This window comes from Lacerta agilis, chromosome 5 (genome assembly GCF_009819535.1).
Source record: "Lacerta agilis isolate rLacAgi1 chromosome 5, rLacAgi1.pri, whole genome shotgun sequence".
NCBI lineage: Eukaryota > Metazoa > Chordata > Lepidosauria > Squamata > Lacertidae > Lacerta > Lacerta agilis.
Genome location: NC_046316.1, coordinates 95,634,658 through 95,656,374, shown reverse-complemented (window position 1 = coordinate 95,656,374; position 21,717 = coordinate 95,634,658). Strand labels below are relative to the sequence as shown.

The 21,717-nt window shown below is 48.7% G+C and overlaps 1 protein-coding gene across 1 annotated transcript; it reads left to right on the top strand.

Moving 5' to 3' along the window:
* The first annotated feature begins 8,061 nt into the window (after positions 1–8,061).
* APOD (apolipoprotein D) lies at positions 8,062–16,001 on the top strand. The gene is made up of 5 exons (XM_033150959.1): positions 8,062–8,127; positions 13,196–13,351; positions 13,606–13,727; positions 14,330–14,418; positions 15,383–16,001. The coding sequence occupies exons 2-5, from the start codon at positions 13,229–13,231 to the stop codon at positions 15,616–15,618; spliced, it is 570 nt and encodes a 189-aa protein (XP_033006850.1). The 5' UTR covers positions 8,062–8,127; positions 13,196–13,228; the 3' UTR covers positions 15,619–16,001.
* Positions 16,002–21,717: the final 5,716 nt, after the last annotated feature.

Genomic DNA, 21,717 nt, shown 5'->3' with positions numbered 1-21,717 from the left:
GCTCCCGGGGGGCTTACAGTCAGGGACTGGAAGGAGCTTGGCATCTATTAAAGCTGATTTAAAGCCAGCTGCCTCAGTTTCCCTGCTGCTCTGGTGGTCTGCCCTGGTCTGGCACAGGCAGCTTCCGGTGCTCCTAGCTCTGGGGTCTGGCCGGCTCCCAAGGGCCTCCTCTCCCACTTTGGACAAGCACCCCTGACATCTTAAGCAGAGGTTGGATGGCCACCTGTCTGGGATGCTTCAGTTGAAATCCCTACATTGCAGGGGGTCGGCTAGATGACCCTTGGGGTTCCTTCAAACTCTACAATTCTAGGATTCTAAGACGGCCATTCAACCTCTGCTTAAAAACTTCCAACGAAGGAGAGCCCAGAACTTTGACTCTGGAATGTTCTCCGCTGGGCGGCCTCAATGGTGTTTATTGGTTGCGTCTGTTTTCAGGCATCTACTCTATAAATCTTCTTTGCTGCCCTGAGAAGTGATGGAAGCCCCTCTTGCCTCCCCCAATTCCTCGCTCTAGGGCAGGGGATGACTTCCTGGGAGTCAAGTGAGGCTGCGCAGTGAACTTACTCTAGGCTTGACATATTCTGGGGATCAAGAACTCAAGACACCCCCCCCTCCACAACTCCCTCGCCCCCTCCCTGCCTCTGCCCCCTTCCTCGCCTGCCTGCTCCCCCTTCTTCCCTCCCCTCTCTTACCTTTGCTGTCTTTGGCCTCCTGCTCACAATGGGAAGGTCACGCAAGGCCAGGCAACTGTGGCGACAAGCACGGGGCCTGGCATGGCCCCCGCCAGGCTGCTCCAGGCCAACCAATGCCTGTTTCCTGTTCTGGGACACAGCACATTAAAAAATATTGAAAGAAGCAAAAAAATAAAAAATAAAAACCTCCCAAACCTGGACATTTAATCCAAAATGCAACAATCTTCCCAGATGGGGGTGATGGCCCCCCAAAACTGGACTTGTCTGGGAAATCCCTGATGTATGGCCACCCTGTCTTACTGAAGGGGACCCTCTTCAGCCCCGGAGGTCTCCAAATGCCACGTTCCTCCCCGAGAGAGAGGCCATCTTCCTCCTGAAGGGTCTGTGGAACCGGAGGCCTCATCCTGCCTGGTGCTCTTGCAGAGGGTCCTGGACCCCAAGGAGTGAGGATCAGATTTGCTTGTTGAGCCACAAGACAGGAGGGCTCTTCAGGCAGCCACTGCCACTGGCCATGATGGGGGGGGGGCGGGCTTTGATGCCACGAGGCGTTTGGCTTCAGAGCAAATTACCTGCGGCTTCTCTGTCCTTTGCCTGCCCCTTGGACAGTTGCACAGGCCTGTCCAGGAATGTGCAGCCAGAAGGAGATTCCCCCTCTGCAGCCGAGCGGAAGGAGGGCAGCTCAAGGAAAAACTTCCATTGAAAGACCACAAGGTAAAGCATCTTGGGTCTGGTACTTGCAGCACCACAAAAGCATTCATCCAAGGCACAGAACAATATTGGTCACCTTGGCTTTTACGCAGGATGACATATCTGCCCCCAAACCACAGAGGACTTCTGGTCCCATCTCACCTGAGGTTGAACCACCTGCTCACATGCAAGCATTTCGAAAGGACCTGATGGGCTTGAAGGGCAGCATGAAAAGGACACATTTATCTACAATTTGAACATGCTACTGCGTTATTACTCATTTTCTTGTTTATCAAGTTTCTATACCGCCTTCACCCGAGGATCACAGGGCGTTCTACAGTATATCTGTAGTTTGATGTCAGCCACCCTGAGCCTGGTTCTGGCCAGGGAGGGCGCGATATAAATAATATTTATTCATTCATTCTACATTGTACATGTATAGATGCAAAGGTAGCAAATATCTACTGTCATTTAATGCATCTTGCATGTCATTCAATGTCTGGTGGGGCAGACTAGCCAGGTGACCTGCTCCATCCTCAGTCTTCATCGGGGGGGGGGGGGCAACTCCACCCCCCCCCGGCAGCTCTCTCTCTTTACTCTTCCTTGCCTTTCAACTGGACCAGGACAGGCCTTCAAAGTGAGGACTGTCCTCCATAAAGTAGGACACCGAGGAGTTGATCATCCACCCGTGTGCGCCATAAGCCGCCTTTAATGTTCTGCAGTTCAGGAGTTGGGGCTGATTCTGCCTCCAGAAATGCATTTGTCACTTCCTGTCCCTGGGACTCTGGTGGCTCTGATGTACTCCTTGGAATGTCATGAATGGTTGTCACAACGGATAGCCATTAATTTTTCCAACACTTTTATCTGCCTGTTTCCATGTTGTTGCAAATTAAAATAAACTCCCATTAAGATATTAAAATGGCACATTGCGTTTGCTATTTTTGTCCTGCATCAAGTTTTGACCAAATACGCCGTATTCCCCTTGAAACATGTCTTCTAGTTATTGGATGTATTTATACAATTATCACCCAGCAATTCCATAGAAGCATCTTCTCTTCATCTCTAGGAGGCACAGAAAAAGCCTCTGCCTTGAGAGGGAGGTCTCCTTTTCATAGAATCCTAGATTGTTGAGTTAGAAGGGATTCCAAGTCATCTAGTTCAACCCCCCACCCCCCAGTGCAGGAATTTAAAGTAAAGCATCCATGACAAATGACCGCCCAACCCACTGCTTAAAAACCTCCAAAGAAGGAGAGTCCACAATGGAGTCCTGTTCCACAGTCAAACAGCTCTTACCACCAGAAAGTTCTTCCTGATGTTGAGTCGGAATCTCCTTTCTTGTAAATTGAAGCCATTGGTTCGAGTCCTACCCTCCAGAGGAAGAGAAAACAAGCTTGCTCCTGGACATGCAAAAAGATATTCTGTATAACGAGCTGCAAAAAATGTTTTAAAAAATTATTATTTTTAAAAGTTAAAAGACTTTTCTTTTTTCATAATAGATGTAAGTGTATTAAAGGATCAGAAATTTCTCTTACGTATGCAACTACAGCAGCCCAAATGGTATATATGCTCAGAATTGGAAAGGGCAAAATACCAACCAAGGAAGAATGGAAAACTATTTAAAAGATGGAAGAGTATTTCAAGAAGATTGAAAATGCTTTGTAGTTTATCTGGAAAATTATTGTAAGCATATTAAAAAGTTAACAGTAATAGAGTAAATATAGCAGTAACAGTTACTGACACATAAAATTGAGAAAGTGGAAATATTGGGAACAATTGGAATATGCAGTGGAAATGAAAATAAGTGAACCATGGAAGGGGTGGAGGGAAGTCAAAACTAAATGTGTGTTTTGTATTTGGTTTATTGTTTTAATTATAAAAATGAAAATGAAAAATAGAATATAGAAAACGAAAACAAGCTTGCTCCTTCCTCCGTGTGACAGCCCTTGAGGTATTTAAAGGTGGCTCTCCTATCTCCTCTCAGTCTCCTCTTTTCCAGGCTCAACATCATCTCCAGCTCCTTCAACCGTTCCTCATAAGGCTTGGTTTCCAGACCCTTGATCATCTTGGTTGCCCTCCTCTGCACATGTTCCAGCTTAACAACATCCTTCTTAAATTGTGGTGCCCAGAATTGGACACTGGATTCCAGGTGGGGGTCTGACCAAGGCGGAATAGAGAGGGACTATGACTTCCCTTAAGGGATGTGGGTGGCGCTGTTGGTTAAACCACGGAGCCTAGGGCTTGCCGATCAGAAGGTCGGTGGTTCAAATCCCTGTGACGGGGTGAGCTCCCGTGGCTTGGTCCCTGCTCCTGCCCAGTTCGAAAGCACATCAAAGTGCAAGTAGATAAATAGGTACAGCTCCGGCGGGAAGGTAAACGGCGTTTCCGTGTGCTGCTCTGGTTCGCCAGAAGCGGCTTAGTCATGGTGGCCACATGAGCCACAAACTGTACACTGGCTCCATCGGCCAGTAAAGCAAGATGAGCACCACAACCCTAGAATCGGACACAACTGGACCTAATGGTCAGGGGTCCCTTTACCTTTATGACTTCCCTTGATCTGGACACTTGCCTTCTGTGGATGCAGCTCTGTGAAGCTTGTGGTCCACCAAGACCCCTAGATCCTTTTCACATGCACTACTGGTAAGCCAGGTGTCCCCCACCTTCTTTTGAACCCCTGCCCTGCTTCCCTGTTGGTCTGCTCTTGTCCTGCTGATATCAGAACTCTGACATTAGAAGGACGGCAAGGGGGGTGGGCCAGGGAAAGGACCCCACACCTTTCCCCCCAGCCTTGGAGTTGGGGTATAGATGGTACTCCTGTTTTCTCCCTTCCTGTCCTTCCCAATGGGAGGAAAATGATTTAAGAAATAAAAACAGGGAAAGTGTGGAGGAAGGAGCAAGCCCCCCCCCTGCCCTCCCATCCCTCCTCACCCGGGTGGGGAGAGCCTACACAGGGCAATGGATGAGGTGGATGAAAGGCCTTGGGGTTCCCCCACCCACCCACTTGAGGATTGTATCCTGAACCTCCTTCCTGCCCCAAAGCCATCCAAGACGTGGACGTGTATCTTCAAGAAAAACATAAAAGGGGAAGGAAGAGCCAAACTTCTGCACAGCTGCAAGGCACAGAAGGACCGGAAGGCATCTGGGCTGGAGGCGGAGATGGAGACACCTGTCCAGGTAGTTGACTCCTGCCAGGTGATGGGATCAGGTGAGGATCTGAGTCTGCGAAGAATGAGTGTTGGAGGAAGAGGACTCACCTGCCCCTCTTCCCACTCCCGCGGCCTCTTACTCAAGGACACCGCAGAGGATTATATGGATGCCATTCAACTCTTGGGGCTGGTTGCTGCTGCAATATATCTATACATACCGGTATATAGAAAACAAACAAGAATGTGCTCTGCTCAAAATGCCAATGACTCTGACCTAATTGGCAGGTGACACATTGCCTTGACTGTGTCAGGTGCCTGTCCGGACCTTGCAAGAGGAAAGACGTTGCCAGGGCCGGCCGGCAGCCCCCCCCCCCAAGTGCTCCTGGGAAGGGGTATGAGGCTGCAGCGAGGAAGGGGCCTCCAGCATGCCATGGGGGGATGCAGGGGTGCCAACTTGAATAAAATATTGGGGTGGCCAGTTAAGTCCCACCCCACATAATCAGTCACAAGATGTGGCACAGACACAGCATATGAATAACAGTGCCCACCGACTTTGGGGCCCCCAGCCCCTCAGGTATTTTAGGAGGGGCCTGAAAGTACCTTGGCTCCCAGGAGTTGGCTCCTATGGCTGGGTGGGATCTGCTGGTCCAAATGGGCCCACTTGGGTCAGATCCCGTACCAGGAGCCCCCAGGCTCTTCCTCACAACAGATGTTTAAAGCGCATTGACAGCACTTACCCAAAGAATCCTGGATCCGTCTTTTACCCCACACAGCGGGCTGCAATGCCCAGTACCCTTAACAAACTACAGTTCCCAGGATTCTTGGGGGGAGGTCATGTGCTTTAACTGTGTGGCGTGGATGTGATCTGGTGTGTGTGTGTGTGTGTGAGAGAGAGAGATATCAGGGTGGATGGACTCCAAAGCCACAGGGAGCCCCCCTGCACCCGCGATACAGACTCTGCCCTTCAGAGGCTCAGGTTGCTGTTCTGGGGCAAGGCTGCCTTGGGGAGGTATTAATCCGCCCCCAGTTGGGAAGGGCTCCTTCACTCAACACATAGTTATCGACTATGGAACTCACTCCCACATGAGGCAGTGGCAGCCACCCAACTTGGATAGGAGAAGGCTCTCCACGGCTGCTAGCCACTGTCAGAGACAGCAGTACCTCTGAATCCCAGTTGCTGGAAGCTGCAGGAGGGGAGAGTCCTGCTCTTGTGCTTGGATCCTGCTTACGGGTTTCATGTGGGGCATCTGTTCATCCACTGTGAGAACAAGATGCTGGACTAGATGAGCCATTGGCCTGATCAAGGAAGCTCTTCTTAGGGCATTGGTGTAGCCAGAAGGGGTGCAGGGGGGCAGCTGCCCCCCCCCAAATCAAGTAAATAAATAAAAATATGTAACTAACTGACCAATAGCATTGCAGATAACTCACTTCTGCACCCCTAACAAAGCCTGCCTCCCCGAAATAAATTCTGGCTACCCCCATGTCTTAGGGCAGGGCTTTCCAAACTTGAGTCTCCAGCTGTCATTTGACTACAATTCCCATTATCCCTGACCCCTGGTCCTCCTAGCTAGGGATGGTGGGAGTTGTAGTCCAAAAACAGCTGGAGACCCAAGTTTGGAAAGCCCTGTCTTGGGGTTTTATGAATCCCTTCCCCTAGCCATTCCCAACCCTGATTCCCCAGCTGTGGTTTAACTACAACTCCCAACTTCCCCACCCAGCAGGGTTGGTGGTCAGGGATTATGGGAGTTGTAGTACAACAAAGATATGTTCCTCAAGGGCCAGCAGCCAACTTGCTTTCCATCTGGCTGGAGCAGGTAGAGCTCAGGGGCAGTTCCTGAGCCAGGGCAAGCAGAGAGTGAAACGGGCTGGCTCGTGGGCCATGCTCCAGTCAGCCCCCAGCACTCTGGGGTCAATGTTTTGGTTTTTAAACAAATACAAAAACCATTCAACTCTTATCCAGCAATACACTTATCCATTGTCTCTAGACCTAAACTTACACATTCAACAGTCAAAGCATATGACTTAACGTAACTTCTCCATTGAGAATACTGAGCAGTTGGTACTGTATAAGTAAGGTATTGATTTTGATAAATAACAGGGTCTAAGAAAGGGATCCATGTTTCTTGGAAAATGTCTCTATTTGTTATGCCTTTAATTGCTCTCCTGTCTCTGATGAGATGCTCAGACATTGCTGCATCCCAGATATTATTTTCTCGTATGTTCAGGGGTATTTCAGCCTGGTTCTTCCATTGCTACTGCTAATCGTGCTGCGGCCAGTAAGAAGCCTACTAGTTCATTGTGGCCCAGAGCGGAGCCTAAGTCTATGTCCAAGGTTAGGAGGGCTAAGGCAGGATTTGGAGAAAGGGGTTGGCCTGTAATTGTGGGTATAATGGAGAATACTCTATTCCAAAAGCTTTAAACGCAAGGGTATTCCCACCAAATATGAATAAATGAACCAAGCTTTCCACAGCCCTTCTAACATAAAGGGGAAGGGGTTAATTTTGCCGGCCTGACTGGCACCCAGTGCCATCGGAGAATGACCTTGAATGAGGCCTCCTGTGAGGGAGCAGAGATGGTTTTGAATGGGGAGTGATCTTCAGTTGGGTGGCCTAAATCTGATTCCCATACAATTCAAAGCCCTCTAGCATCCCCCGCTTCCCGTGTATTTAGGAAGCGTCACCCTTCAGGGCATAGGTTGGCCTTCTGCATAAGGATTCAAACAAGGGAAGTGTGTCTAGGTCCTCTCCCTTGTGCTCCAAAGGCTGTGCAAAAGAATGAGCCTGAGCTACCTGAAACAGATCATGTGAGTGCCTTTTAATTTACCTTGCAGTTCCTCTTGCAAAATTGCTTTCCCTCTGGGAAGCAGGTCACAGATTGTGTAAATACCGAGGAAGCTGGATGATCCAGGAACAGGACCAGCGGTGAAGTGTTTGGCTCCCTGTTCTCCAAACCATCAGTACTGATCTAGTAAATGGACTGTCTGTCTCCCATACCTCCTTCAAGGACCAAGGGTAAGAAATGGTGGCCTTTCATTGAAGGTGTGGGAGGGACGATCTCAAGTTGGAGCCCAGGGTTCTTCCCTTGGGCAATGGGATCAAGGATTTGATTTGAAAGGCAGCCTAGAATAACATTCAGTTAGGAATGCGTTCCCACCCCTCCTTTTGTTCTATGTCAGTAGAGTTTTGTTGCTTCTCCTAGTTTTTTTTTTTGCTTCCCAACACAAATGCATTGAATCTTTAGCTGAAGGGGGAGGGATGGGAATAGGCAAACTTTTTTTTAAAATATAAGGACTTAATTTGAGGTCTATTTTCTGAAGAAACGACTGCCTGGTGGTGGGGAGGAGGTCCCCTTTCAAAGCAGCAAGGACATTGATGCCAAAGAGCCTGCCCCCCGGCTTGGCACCAGTTGCCGCCCTCCTTCCAGCAACAAAGGGATGAGTGAAAGGGGAGGAAGGTGTGGCTTGTCAAGGCAGGAGCCACAGCTCCAGAGAAGCTCATAAAAGGAGCTGCCCTTGCAGGGATCCCTTCCATAGAGGCTGGAGAGCATCTGCTGCTGGTTCACAGGAGGAGAGCTTTCAGCAGACAGGAGACACCACCTGAGCTCAGGTAGGTCAAGAGCACGGCTCTTTGGGGTCTTCTCTTCTTTGAAGGCTTGTGGAAGGCAGGCTCTCCTTTCTGAGGGGGCTTCCTTCCCACAGGCAAGGGGCAGGAGGCGATCTCAACAAAGGGTGCCTGGAGGGGCTTGGAGTTGGGCTGTTTTTTTCATGCAAGCGTGGGCTCAAAATCAAGTGTTGACCCTCCAGAATTACCAACAGGGATAAATGCTTGACCAGCAGCTCACCATGCACCCCATAAATGGCCAAAGTTTGCTTATTTCTATAGTCTTTAAAATTTTGTAAAATTCTGGAGAGAAGTTCAACATCGCTCCCCTGAGGACAAAGATTGGGTTACAAAAAGGATGCTAAGCCTAAGTGATACTGTCAAAAAAGAAAGAGAAAACAAAGACTCAAAAGAACAAATGGAAGGAGCCACGTTATGGAGTGGTTACAATACCATCAGTTACATGACATGTTTAAATTAGATAGAAAAAATGGCTTTTCCGACCAAAGCTCACAATTCGAAAAAGAACTTCTACAAAAGAGAAACTTCAGTCCAAAATGTATCATTTGTTATTAGACAGGGAACAAGAGACGAGCTTGTTAAAGCCTCAATGACACACTGGGCAATAGATATAGGACACAATATATATTTTAACCTCTGGGGAAAACTCTGGAAAAGTGACTTGAAGTTTACAGCATGTTATTCTTTGAAGGAGGACTACATGAAAATGATTCACAGATGGCATTTAACTCTGAGTGCTGGAAGTGTAAAAGAGGTGGAGTGAATGTTCTTTCATATGCAGTGGACTTGTAAAAGGGTAAAAGAGTATTGAGAAATGATCCATAATGAATTGAAAAAAAAAGTTTAAAAGTATCCCCCCCCAAAAAAAACCAGAGTTCTTTCTGCTGGGGATAATTCAGGCTGAAATTGTCCGGTGTCAAAAAAGGTTATTTACGTATGCTACTACTGTGGCCCGTGTTTTGTTAGCTCCAAAATGGAAAACGAGCAAGATCCCAACTAAAGAAGAATGGCAACTTAAGTTGACAGAAGATGCACAACTGGCAGACTTAACATACAGAATACGAGAACAGGAAGAACAGACATTTAAAGAAGATTGGAAAACGTTTATTGAATATATGGGAAATAATTGTATACAGCTGAAAACGCTGGCAGCAGTGTAAACAAGTTTTGATGGATGCAATAATGGAATACTTAGTGGTCTAGTTTCTGTAAAATATGCTGGGATTTATGATATGTAAAGTGAACCATGGAATGAGAAGAAGGGAAGTCATTGATATCTTAAGGATATTTTAAATTGCAAAACAGAAGATTTAATAAAAATTATATATATATACAGGTGAAACTCGAAAAATTAGAATATCCTGGAAAGGCTCATTTCTTTCAGTGATTCAACTTAAAAGGTGAAACTAATATATGAGATAGACTCATGACATGCAAAGCGAGATACCGTATGTCAAGCCTTTATTTGTTATAATTGTGATGATTATGGCGTACAGCTGATGAGAACCCCAAATTAACAATCTCAACTTTGGGGTTTTCATCAGCTACACGCCATAATCATCACAATTATAACAAGCAAAGGCTTGACATATCTCGCTTTGCATGTCATGAGTCTATCTATCTATCTATCTATCTATTATTATTATTATTATTATTATTATTAAATAATAAGTCTTTATTATTTTAAAAAATTACAAATAACACTAAAAAACATTTGACAAACATCAAGCAACTCAAAACAAGACAAGACAACACAAAACAAATAACAGAAAAGAAGAAAAATCTACATATTATATATAACTTACAATCGGTTCCGCATCTTCACAAAAAATTAAAAAATGACTTCCAATTAATCTCGCTGTATATAACTCTTTCTTCTACATTATCGCACATTTATTCAATTTTATTTTATTCTTTTTTTAATCTCTTAATTTATTCTATTTTAATTTTCCATCGGGTTCAGTCTAGATCTGCCGTATGGAAACTACCTACGCCATTATTTAACAAATACTCCTTAAATTATTTCCATTCTTTATGGACTTTTTGTCTTGTTTGTCCTCTTATTCTTCCAGTGCTCTTCGCTAGTTGTACATATTCCACCATTAATATCTGCCAATCCAAAATTTTTGGTAACTCTTTGTTTTTCCAATTTCTGGCTATTAGTATCCTGGCAGCTGTTATGCCATACAAAATTAATATCCTTTTTGGTTGTTGAGTTCTATTGGCACCATACTTAATAGAAATAGTTCTGGTTTTTTCCTAAATGTACATTTTAATAGTTTCTTCAATTCTTCGTATACGTTGTTCCAAAAAACACTAACCTCCGGACAATACCACCACATATGCATATACGATCCATTTTCTTTCTCACATCTCCAGCACAGTGGAGATCTATTCCTGTACATTTTAGCTAATTTCTCTGGCGTATGGTGCCACCTGTACATCATCATTAATATATTCTCTCTGAGGCTGTAACATGCTGTAAACTTTATATCTACCCGCCAAAGCCTTTCCCATTGATCCATCTTTGTCTCTTTTTCTTCTCCTTTATTTCTTACTCCCTTCACTTCCTCTGTTTCTTAATTGTCTCTTAATAGTCCCCACCTTTCTGCAGACCACGCCGCTCCATTTCTGCGCAGACAACAGCACCAGGTATTATTTTAAAATCTCTGTAAAGTATCTCCAAATCTCTCTTTGTCCAGTCTCTCAGTCTCTCGGCTTTCCCGTTTGTTGTAATACAAACTCAGCTTTCAGTACATCGTAACGTCTCTCCTTTATGTCCTTTCCTGCTTCTCACCCTCTTTCCTTATTTCCAAAATTGTTTATAACAATCCTTAGTAGGAACAGAGGGGCTTGTAGCAGCAACCGTTTTTTTTTTTTTTTAATTACCAGTAGTTGTTTTCTGCTGAACCTCGTTATTCCTGTGCCAGCTTTTTATACAGCGATATTAACTTCCTCTTCCTTCCGTTTCAGCCCCTCAAGTTTTCTCTTTCTCTTTCTCACCAAGTTGACTTTAATCTTCTTAGAGTGAACCCCTTTATTTTAAAATGTCGACTGGTCGCTTTTTGGGGTAAATAAAATGGAAATTTCACCGCTACCCACCATTCTGCTGCCGAGGCTTCTTGCTGGGAGGTGTTCAAACCCACACGCCTAGGACTCTCCGTTCTTTTGCCACTCAGACGTAGAAGACGGGGGTCCTATCTGACGCCGCTGGATATTTCAATTCAGGGTCACCCCCTGAATCTTTTAGGGTCGCGTAGCCTTCGCGTTGACCCCGAAAAGCCTCTCCAACAACCGCTCCTTCCTTAAGCCCTAGTGGAGTGCGGCCATCCCGGTGTGCGGTAGAAACCGGAAGTCTAGTCTATCTCATATATTAAACTCCAGTAGCTAATGAAACTGATCACTGAAGAATTGATGCTTTTGAATTATGGTGCTGGAGGAGACTCTTGAGAGTCCCATGGACTGCAAAAAGATCAAACTTATCCATCCTTAAAGAAATCAGCCCTGAGTGCTCACTAGAAGGACAGATCCTGAAGTTGAGGCTCCAGTACTCTGGCCACCTCATGAGAAGAGAAGACTCCCTGGAAAAGACCCTAATGTTGGGAAAGATGGAGGGCACAAGGAGAAGGGGACGACAGAGGATGAGATGGTTGGACAGTGTTTCGAAGCGACTAGCATGAGTTTGGCCAAACTGCGGGAGGCAGTGGAGGATAGGGGTGCCTGGAGTGCTCTGGTCCAGGGAGTCACGAAGAGGCGGACACGACTAAACGACTGAACAACAAAAAGCTAATGAAAACAATTGCTTACATGAATGGACTTTTCCACGATATTCTAATTTTTCAAGTTTCACCTGTATTATACACACACACACACACACACACACACACACAAAATGACCCAAAAGTACATCTCTAATAGTCTGAAGACATGATAAAGTTGTCACATGCACACAAAAGTTCATACCAAGAACAAACTTAGTTGGTCTCTAAGGTGCTACTGGAAGGATTCTTTATACTTTTTATTTTGTTTTAACAATAATTTAAGACTCCCCCCAAGTTAAAATAGAATAGGCAAAAACAGATTCCATCTTGCCTTAATGTTCTAAGGTTGCCCCCCCCCCCCAGTTCTGCCAACCCAGCTTCTGGCTGAAGGAACTCGCAATAGAGCCACTGTCTTCAGGGGAGCCACTTCTGATCCCACTTCCAGTCGCTATCCAGCAGACTCCCCAGAGAAGGGTCCAGAGGCAGCTGGGCACGGCCTGCCCTGAGAGGGGTTTGGGTGCCCACCCAATGCCTCTGCCCTGGAACCTGCGTGTTCTTGAGATGGACTGACTGCTCCCGGGGAGTTATAAACCCAAGGAGGTAATGAGAGAGCCCAGAGTGGCTACAGACCCATTTCCTCTGCCTGGAAGCTACAAGAGGCTGCAAGCCTGCCCAACAAGCCCCAGGGTTACCAGTCAGAGCACTTTTGCTTATCATAGATTCATAGTTGGAAAGGATCCCCAAGGGCCATCTAGTCCAACCCCCTGCAGCGCAGGAATCACAACGCTTTTCTCCTCTCTCTCTTTTAATGTGGATGGGTGGGAGATAAACTTTCTGAAATGAAATAAAAAGTACATCTTTGGTCTTAAGATTCTTTTCCAAAAAGCGATCCTACCTGTCCTATTGGTGATGTTATTTCTGAGTGTGAGGGATGTCTTTCCTTGCATGGCGCTGCTGGTCTCCCTCCACCCAGCGATATTTGCAGTTGTCCTGGAGGGTCTTGCTGGGCCTCCTGGGTGAGCTGGAGTTGTGAGCCAACCCACTGCCTTCTGGGCTTCTTGGGCTCCCCCCCCCACCTGCCTTCTCTCTTCGACAGGCACCTGGGGATGAAGTTTCACCCAAGGCACCTTTGGCCATTTCTGAGACTTGCTCAATGACTGCCTTGGTGGGGCTGGGCAGGGCAGGGCGTTCCTCCCACCCCAGCACTGCCAGACTCTTAGAATTGCAGAGTTGGAAAGGATCCCAAGGTCCATCTAGCAGCTAACCCCTCCCTGACTGTTTTTTCCTGCCAGGAAGGGAGCCTATTTCTGCTCCCGCCCATCACCATGGCAGGCCACTGGGTGCTGCTCCCCTTCATCCTGGGACTTCTTGGCGGGACCCAGGGGCAAACCTTCCATGTGGGGAGCTGCCCAGACCCTCCAGTCCAGGAGGGCTTTGACGTCAACAAGGTAGGAGGAACCCCCCCCCCGAGTCTGCCTTATTGCAGCCAAAATCAGCAGTCAGTTGGACCACCAGGCGGGGGGGGGGGTTGTGAAGGTGGGGAGGGCATTGCCAAGGTTGGGCAGGGGAAGGCAGGGCAGAATGAGATTTCTTCAAGGCTACTCTGCCATGAAGCATGTTCCACAGTGGTGCTTCAATCGCAGCCCCACAGAAGAGGATGGGAAGAATATGGGGTGACTCTCTTGTGTGTTCCCTCTCTCAGTATCAGGGGATATGGTATGAGATCGAGAAGCTGCCATCCAATTTTGAGAAAGGGAAATGTATCCAGGCAAACTATGAGCTCAAGGAAAATGGGAAAGTGAGAGTGGTGAACAAAGAACTCCTGTAAGTATCTTTCTCCTCCTGCTTGGCAGGAGTTGGGGGTGAAAAGTGGGTTCTTCATGGTTTGGGGAGGGGGTGGGCGGGCAAGAGCTGTGGTGCTCCTGCTGGGCTCCTGGGTGGCCCTCCTGCCCCAGCACCTCCCTCTAGCAGCCCTGGCTGAGGGGTTTGCAGGCTTGCCTTTATCTAGATGTTTTGGTGCCACCTTCCAGGGCCAAAGACCCACCTGCAAAGACAGCTCACAAAGAGAGGTGTAGAAGGTTTAAAACCTGCACAATCAGTTTACAATTATACATTTAATTAAAATGAGAACAGGAATAGCTGCATCTCAAAGGCCCATTTTAAAAACACTGAGGGAACCGGGCGCACAAAGCACAGGAGGGAATTGCACAGGGAAGGAGCCACCGCCAAAAGGCCCCGCCTGCCTCCCACCAAGCAGATCTGAAGGGGAGGCCTGTGAATGCCACCGGGGCACAAGGGGACTGCGGCCAGGTCCACTTTCTCCAGACACAGTTGTAGATGTGCCCATGCTGTTTCTTGTTTTGTAAACTCTTTCTTGCTCTCTGGGGCTGCTCTTTCACCTGCTGCACGTCTTGCTCTCCCTCCAGCTCTGACGGCTCCATCAACCAGATTGAAGGGGAAGCCTTCCAAAGAGACCACCATGAACCTGCGAAGCTGCAGGTCAAGTTTAACTGGTGTAAGTAGTTGTGTGTGGGGGGGCTCCTCCTCTTCCTTTGGAAAAGCTGCTCTACCCTGGTCATGGAGGCTGGAGCTTGCAAGGCCAACTGCTGAGGCAGAATGGAATCTGCCCCATTTCAGGGGTTTTTGCTAGCTACATTGTGGCTAGTAACCATTGGCAATCCTCTCACTGCCCACTCCTCTTGGTGGACCATCCAAGTTGGTGGCCATCCCTGCCTCCTGCAGCAGCTAGTTCCATAGTTTAACCATGCACTGTGTGAAGAAATAGCTTATTTCACCTGTTGTGGATCTTCCAACCCACTTCATTGGAGGACCTCTCTGCATTGACGTTCTCCACAATATTCCAAATTTGCCCCAAAGTTGTAACCATTCCTCATCAGGGGAGTTTTCTCAGCTCCTTGACAATTGGGAGTGGCCCCTTCAGCTCCAGAGTGCCCTTTGTGTTGCAGCGCACAGCGTCTTCCAGCTGTGAGCACGCCATAGATTTGGACAAAGGCCTCACACTATTGGTCATTTTCGATCCCTTTATCAATGATCTGCTTCTTTGGTGCAATGTGGCTTCTTTCTACCTGCCCTCTTCCGTGGGACCCTGGCAAGGAAGCAGATGGAGGCCTCATTCATTAGAAACACACAGAGAGCCATTTCCTTGACTGCCGGCTGTGAGTTTTGCCACTTCATTCCCTATTTTAAAGGCTGCCTTTTGCATCGTGATACAATTCAGTCTCTGCACTGCCCAGCTTCCCTTTGGGACGGCTGGGCTCCGAGTCACCAGTGAATAGGCTCCTTATTCCTTTTGCATTATGGGCTTCGTTGTTGTCCTGGAGAAAAGGGAGGCCTTGTTGGGAAATGAAGGGATGCTGCCAGGCTTCTCCTGTCCCTCCGTTTTCCTGCTGGCCAAACCAGCCGGGCTCTTCCAGCAGCTCTTTTGCTGATAGCAATTCCTGCTCTTCTTTTCCCTTCAGTCATGCCAGCAGCACCCTACTGGGTCGTCTCCACAGACTACGAGAACTACACGCTGATCTACTCCTGCACGAATTTCCTCTGGCTCTTCCATGTGGATTACGCCTGGATCATGTCCAGAACACGCCAACTGCCCCCAGAGACTGTGGAGCACCTCAAGAGCACCCTGAGGTCCTACAAGATCGACACGGCTCGCATGATGCCCACCGACCAGGAGAACTGCCCTCCAGACATGTAGCCTGCAGAGGCCCCAACCAGCCCTGGACTCTGCCTGCTCCTCGCTAGCTGCTGCTTTGTCTCGACCAGCACAGCCTTTGGGCTGGTGTACTTTGCCAGCTCTCAGGCTGCCGGGACAGGTGGGAAAGCCCTGTGCCTGCTGCCTTGTAGCACCCACCTGTCCTGGGGAGGACCTTGTTGTAGTGTCCTGCTGCCCCCTTCCACACTGCTGTTTCTGGGTTAAAATCTGTCTCAAGAGTGAAGCAAGGATCTCTGAGGAGGCTGCCACCTGACTGCAGCTGCCAGTTGCTTCCTGGAGGGTTGGGAACTTGGGACTACATTCCAAACTCTCTTGTGAGGAAACTCCAGTTTTTCTGCTTAGAATAAACTTGGCTAATCAAGCAGCTTGCAGATATACAGCCCCTGATTTTCCTTCATTTATTGTGACTTGCTATGGTGCTGAAATGGGGGGGGGGCTTTTAGAGTGAGAACCCCTCACTCCTTTGGAACTTTCAAGTGCACAGCACCTTGCACCTCAGTTTCCAGAACCCCAACAGGTGTGTTTCTTTCTGACCTCCTTGCAGCCTCTTTGCCTGGGGCTGTCAGAGGCTGAGCCAAAGGTTGGGATGGGTGCTGAGGGTTGTTGCCACTCCTGCTGAAAAGCCGTGTCTGGACCTCTTCACTGCCGTTTAGAGGCAAAACATCTGGACCTCTGCTGAGATGTGCATTATCTGGCAGCCTGCCTGGTAAAGTGACAGACAGGCTGGGGGCTCAGGACGAGTAAATGCTGCAGAGACGGGGGCCCACGGAGTCCGCCAATTGCAGCCAGCTCCCCAAGGGGCCCTTCCAACTGCCGCCCCAGCTTTGCAAACATAGCCCCTGGTGCTGTGTTTTCTTGGCCAGGGGCTCTCTGGAGCTCCAATGATAAACACAAGGCATACAAAATATGTAAAAACACCTCACCAATTGAAGTCTTACCTATTTACAATTTATTTGCAGTTTAGGAAGGACCAGTTGTGGGTGAGGTAGTTACAGGTGAGAAAGAATGGCTGCCCTGAGCCCACACAGTGAGGATCAGGCTTGAGTGGAGATGCGCCCCCCCACCCCAGTCATAAGCCTCGGTCACATGTCAGAGTTAATGGCTAACAGGCTGAATGTGAAGCCAGGGCAAGCAGCAAACCACAACCCTTTGCTTGGCATGGGGGTCACCCAGGAGATTGTGGTTTGCTTCACTCCAGACAAACCACTGTCTGAAACCTGGCTCCTGGGCCTGGCTTGTTTTAGGGCAGCCAGCTAGGGACCCCTCCACCTGCCTTATTAATTGTGCATTCCTAGCGATTCATGCTCATCATGGTTTCAGGGAAGTAATACATGATCCTGCTCTCAAGCTCTTTACGCCTGCAAGTGTTTCTGGGCAGAGACGCTGCTTCGTTTCCACCTAGTGACCGCCTTGAAGTGACCTGCTCAATTCCTGTAACTTTTCTTACTACAACTAAACAGGTAGGTAGCCATGTTGGTCTGCCATAGTCAAAACAAAGTAAAATAAAAAATTCCTTCCAGTAGCACCTTAGAGACCAACTAAGTTTGTTCTTGGTATGAGCTTTCGTGAGCATGCACACTTCTTCAGATAGAACTAAACAGTTTGCCGTGCCACACAAACCTGCCCGTAGTTCCAGCACTCATGAGTGCCACACCAGTAATGGATGTCAGTGCAGAAGCTGAGCTGAGCTTGAGGAAAAAGAGCTCACGGAACATTCACTGCTCCATGAGATTGCAAGTGGGACACTGGCTGCTTCCTCACCTGCCCAGCTTCTCTAGGCAGTTGCTGGGTCTTTGAGCAAGCAAGCTGGTCCGCCGAGTGGGCCTGGGGTGCCTCCCAGTGGCTTGCCAGGAGCCAAGCATCTGGTGCTCCAGAGCCCTTCAAGAGCGTCTGCAGGGCTTCACAATGGTATCAGGAATCCTGCCTCCGGCCTCCTCTGGGTTGCCTATTCATTAAATAATTGCCAGCTGGGCTCTGCCACCACTCAGAGGCAAAGCCCTTCCAAGTTGGCTCACACAGAAAATCAAAATGCAAAATACTAATAAAATTAACTTGTTAAGACTATAAAAATAAAGCAGCAAGCTGAAAACATTCTGGCACATCTCCCCATGAGCTTTTTCTCATCTGCATATATTTGCCTTAGCTAACTTATGCCATGAGCAGCAAATGAGGGTCCAAAACTAAGGAGAACAGCAATATTTTAGAAACCTGGTGATTCAATTTCCATATGGCCAAAACAGTATTTTTGAAGCAGGGAGCAAATGACTTTTAGGTGAAGCGCATGTGTGCCATAGTAGGAATAATCGGGAGGAGAGATTCCTTCCTCTATGTGAGAAGAGAAATCCTTCCTAAACAAAATGCAGTTGCCACGTGCCATTTTTGTAAGGACCTGCATTCCAAGCAATACATACGCAGAGAGAGAGAGAGAGATACCTGCTACCTGATTAACTGGGATACTTTTGCAGCTGATGGGAAATGGATGGATGGATTGAACAGACAGAACACAACTTTCAGCCCCTGGAAATTCAAATACAGCCCCAAAGGCACAAATTCCTGGCTTGCCCAGGAGAAAACAGGCAGTGCAGCAACCTTGCGGCTGGCCAAACCTGTCTCTTCTTGCTGGAGGACTGAGAAGTCCTTGCAAAAAGATGCTCTCCCTCTACCAACCCAGATGGCACCCCCTTAGAACCTGACGCTGTGGCTTCTGGGTCCTACTCCAGATCCAGCCCTGAGCTCCCCGCAAACTCCCAGCTGCTCAAAGAAGCCCTTGGCTCAGATCTGGCCACCAGTTACGAAAGAATCCCATTTTCCACAGACCATCAATAGTAATCTTGGCACTCGAATCCCTCTAAATATTTTGACCTTTCTGCAGCTGGTATTCAGATGGAGAACTACAGTGACATGTGCTCAGCTCAGCATCATGCAGGAACGAATGCCATGGCTTCCTCTGGGAGTCAGTGAGACTGACACTAATCTTGCCTTTATCCCCCCTTGGGTCTTCCTCAGTTGGGTGTGGGGGTGGCAGTCTGGTGACACCCCTGGTGGTTCTGTGCTAGCCCTCCTGGCCATGCCTGCCAAGTGCCATCCCACAGCACTGTACCTTTCCCAATCCAACAGGAACACCACGCCCTCACTCAACCACAACACCCGCTTTGGGGAACCTGCTCCCACACAGCCTGACTCTCTCCCAGGTGACTGTGTGCTGAAGTGAAGCCACTGCCTCCTTGCCCACTCACCCTGATGCTGCGTGACGGATATGCACAGGGCTGTCCCATCCATGAGGTAGACAGAGGCAGCCGCCTCAGGCAGAAGAATCCATGAGGTACCTCCATTGATGCCCTCTACCACCCCCCTTGCTACTGGAGAAGTGGTTGGGGTGGCTTCTGGACTCGGGTGAGATCTCAGAAGAGCCCCATGAGAAGCCTCTGCACAATCTTGTGGGCCTCTCCTGAGATATCGCCAGAACCAGGGTGGATAAAAATCAATGATTTTTAAAAATAATAATAATAAAAATCGGATTTTTTTTATTTAAATTGGATTTTTTTAAAATAAAATGCTTTTTGAGGAAAATATATTACCATCCAAAGGTTATTCAATCATGAAATAAAGATTAGTTTTTTAATTATGTAGAATAAGGCTGTATATGTTTACTTTTTTTGGTAAATAAATTCCATTAATCCATTCACAATGTCATTTATGCTCTTCCAGAGGTTTTTGTAAAATTATTGGGCAGTTTCTCTGCCTACAAGATATTATCACAGGTGCTTGGTTTACTTTTGCAGTTCTCAAAACTGAATTTGACTCAGCAGAGATCACATGCCTCTTCTTCACAGCAAAAATGTTATAACATGAACAGAGTTGAGAAAAAGACCTTAATCCTATTGTTCTACAAACCTATGAATACAGAATCAACCCCTTCAGTGTTTCAAGAAGTTCAGTGAATAGAATAGAAACAATATTTTTCTGATTGTTTGGAGTGGAATGGATCTAATAAATCTATTTAAATTACTATTATTAAGGTAATGATTATTTTTCTCCTTCCTAAGTACAACAGAAAAGTTGTCCAAATATGAATGATTAACCTATTAAACTGGGGATAAAAAACTAATATGAAAAGTTGTTATTCTAAAAATCTTCATCTACTTGCATATTAAAGTTATACCAGCAAGAATTAGTCTTTATGTAGAAAACTGTGATTTAAATCAAGCCTTACTGACTAGTGATTTAAATTGTGAGTTACAGTAAATCAGTTTGATTTAAATCAAATCCACCCTGGCCAGAACACACAGCTGTGCACCCTAGTAAGAGAGGCTTTGGCGGGGCAGCAAGGGGGGGAAGTGGTGGTGAAACAGGATGGGCCGCCTCCAGATGCATGTGACCTTTATATATTTTATTCTATTTATTAAATTTCTATACCACTGGTTCACTGCATAAAAATACAAGCAGGGGCAGGGGAGCTGCCAATCCAGGAGCCCGGCCATGCAGCCACTGTGTGGAACTCATCTAAGCCGCTCAAGGGGAAGAGGCCTGTCTGGGCAATTTTGTGCTCGACCCGAGAGAGACTGGCAGTCCCCCCAAGCTCCCAAATGATCTGATGAGGCAGATCATTATCTCAATCATTCTAGCAAGCCAGTCGATCAGTTTGGGCAGGGCTGACAGCTGGCAAGATGATGCAGTTGTCACTCCTTGCAACGGAACAGGCAGAGACACGGTGTCCTGATTAGCAGCCAAGCAGGGCAGGATGTTCTCCTGCCTGGAGCATGCCGGGGCTGCTTTGCAGGGACGCCGGCCCCTTTGATGCTGTGTCCCCTGAAGGGAGGCTCTTGTAGCGATCGCAGATGGCCGACTTGTTAAAGCTGTTCTGACAGCAGAGCGGCAAACCCTAATCCTCTTGCACACCCGCCCCTGTGTGCTTGACAGCCTGCAGTGAAGCCCTCTGACCGAGCAGGGAGGGAGGGCGGTCATGGAGATGGGCGAAGGCTGCTGGCTGCCAGGGGAGTGAGAGGGCCCTGCACCCATCGAGACAGGCTCTACCTGGGGCACAGCTGGCAAGGCCCACCCAGGAGCTCAAGGCAAGAGAAAAGGCCCCACCTGCCGGGCCTTTCCCTCAAGGCCAGCCTTGCACGCAGACGGAGGAATCTCCCCGCCCCCCCCCCACCGCCTTCAATTCCCTCACCAGCCACACCAGTCCCCGTGGTGGTGTAGTGGTTAGAGTGGGCTTGAATGCCCACTTAGCCATGGAGCTCCCTGGGTGCCCTTGGGCTGCTCAGGCTGTCCTACCTCACAGGGTTGTTGTGAGGATAAAATTCAGGAATAACCTTCTGAGTGGAAGGGTCTCCCTTGGGACGCGGTGGGCTCTCCTTCCCGGGAGGTTGGCTGGCCCGCTCTCTGCCAGGGACGCTTGAGCCGAGATCCCTGCCAAGTTGCAGGGGGTTGGACTGGATGACCCTCGGGGGTCCCTTCCAGGATCCTATGAATGGGAAGGTCCTGGAGGGTCGCCTCGTCGAAGCAGGAGTCGCAGCTGAAGGGCCCCGGGCAGGCGGGACTCCCGACCTCCGCTGAGGAACCTCCGACCGAGGGGAGCCCCGCACCTTCCGGGGAGCCTGGCCCGCTTCCCTGTCGGGCGAGGCCGGGGCGGAGCCAGGCCGGGGAGGCCCACCTCGGCTCCAGGCCGGCCAGCGGACGCCGCAGCGGGGCCAGGCTCGGGCTCTCCCGCTTGCCAAGGCCGGCGCTCGGCCCCGCGGCCGGGCGGAAAGGGCCCTTCGCCTCCCGGCCTGGGTCGCTCTGCCGGCGCGGCTGCACTACAACTCCCGTCATCCTGCCGGGGTAGGCGCGGGGGCCGACGGGAGCTGCCTTCCTGCTGCGTTCAGAGGCCCTGTTCTGAGGCGCTGGCCAAAGCCGATTCGCGTCCGATGGCAGCGGTTGTTATTGTTTGGATTGCGCAGGCGCAGTATGCGTTGAGCGGCGCGTTCTACATCCGGGCTTCCGGACGTCCCGCCTCTTGCGCGCTCGGCGCATGCTCAGAACGCCGCCGCCCTGTCGCGTCAGGTCCCAGCCGCCTGGCTTCTGAGGCGAAAAGGG

Coding starts and splice junctions, on each gene's coding strand:
- APOD (XM_033150959.1), top strand. CDS start 13,229: ATGGCAGGCCACTGGGTGCTGCTCCCCTTCATCCTGGGACTTCTTGGC. Junction 13,352..13,605: donor AGGGCTTTGACGTCAACAAG/GTAGGAGGAACC, acceptor TCCCTCTCTCAG/TATCAGGGGATATGGTATGA. Junction 14,419..15,382: donor GCAGGTCAAGTTTAACTGGT/GTAAGTAGTTGT, acceptor TTTTCCCTTCAG/TCATGCCAGCAGCACCCTAC.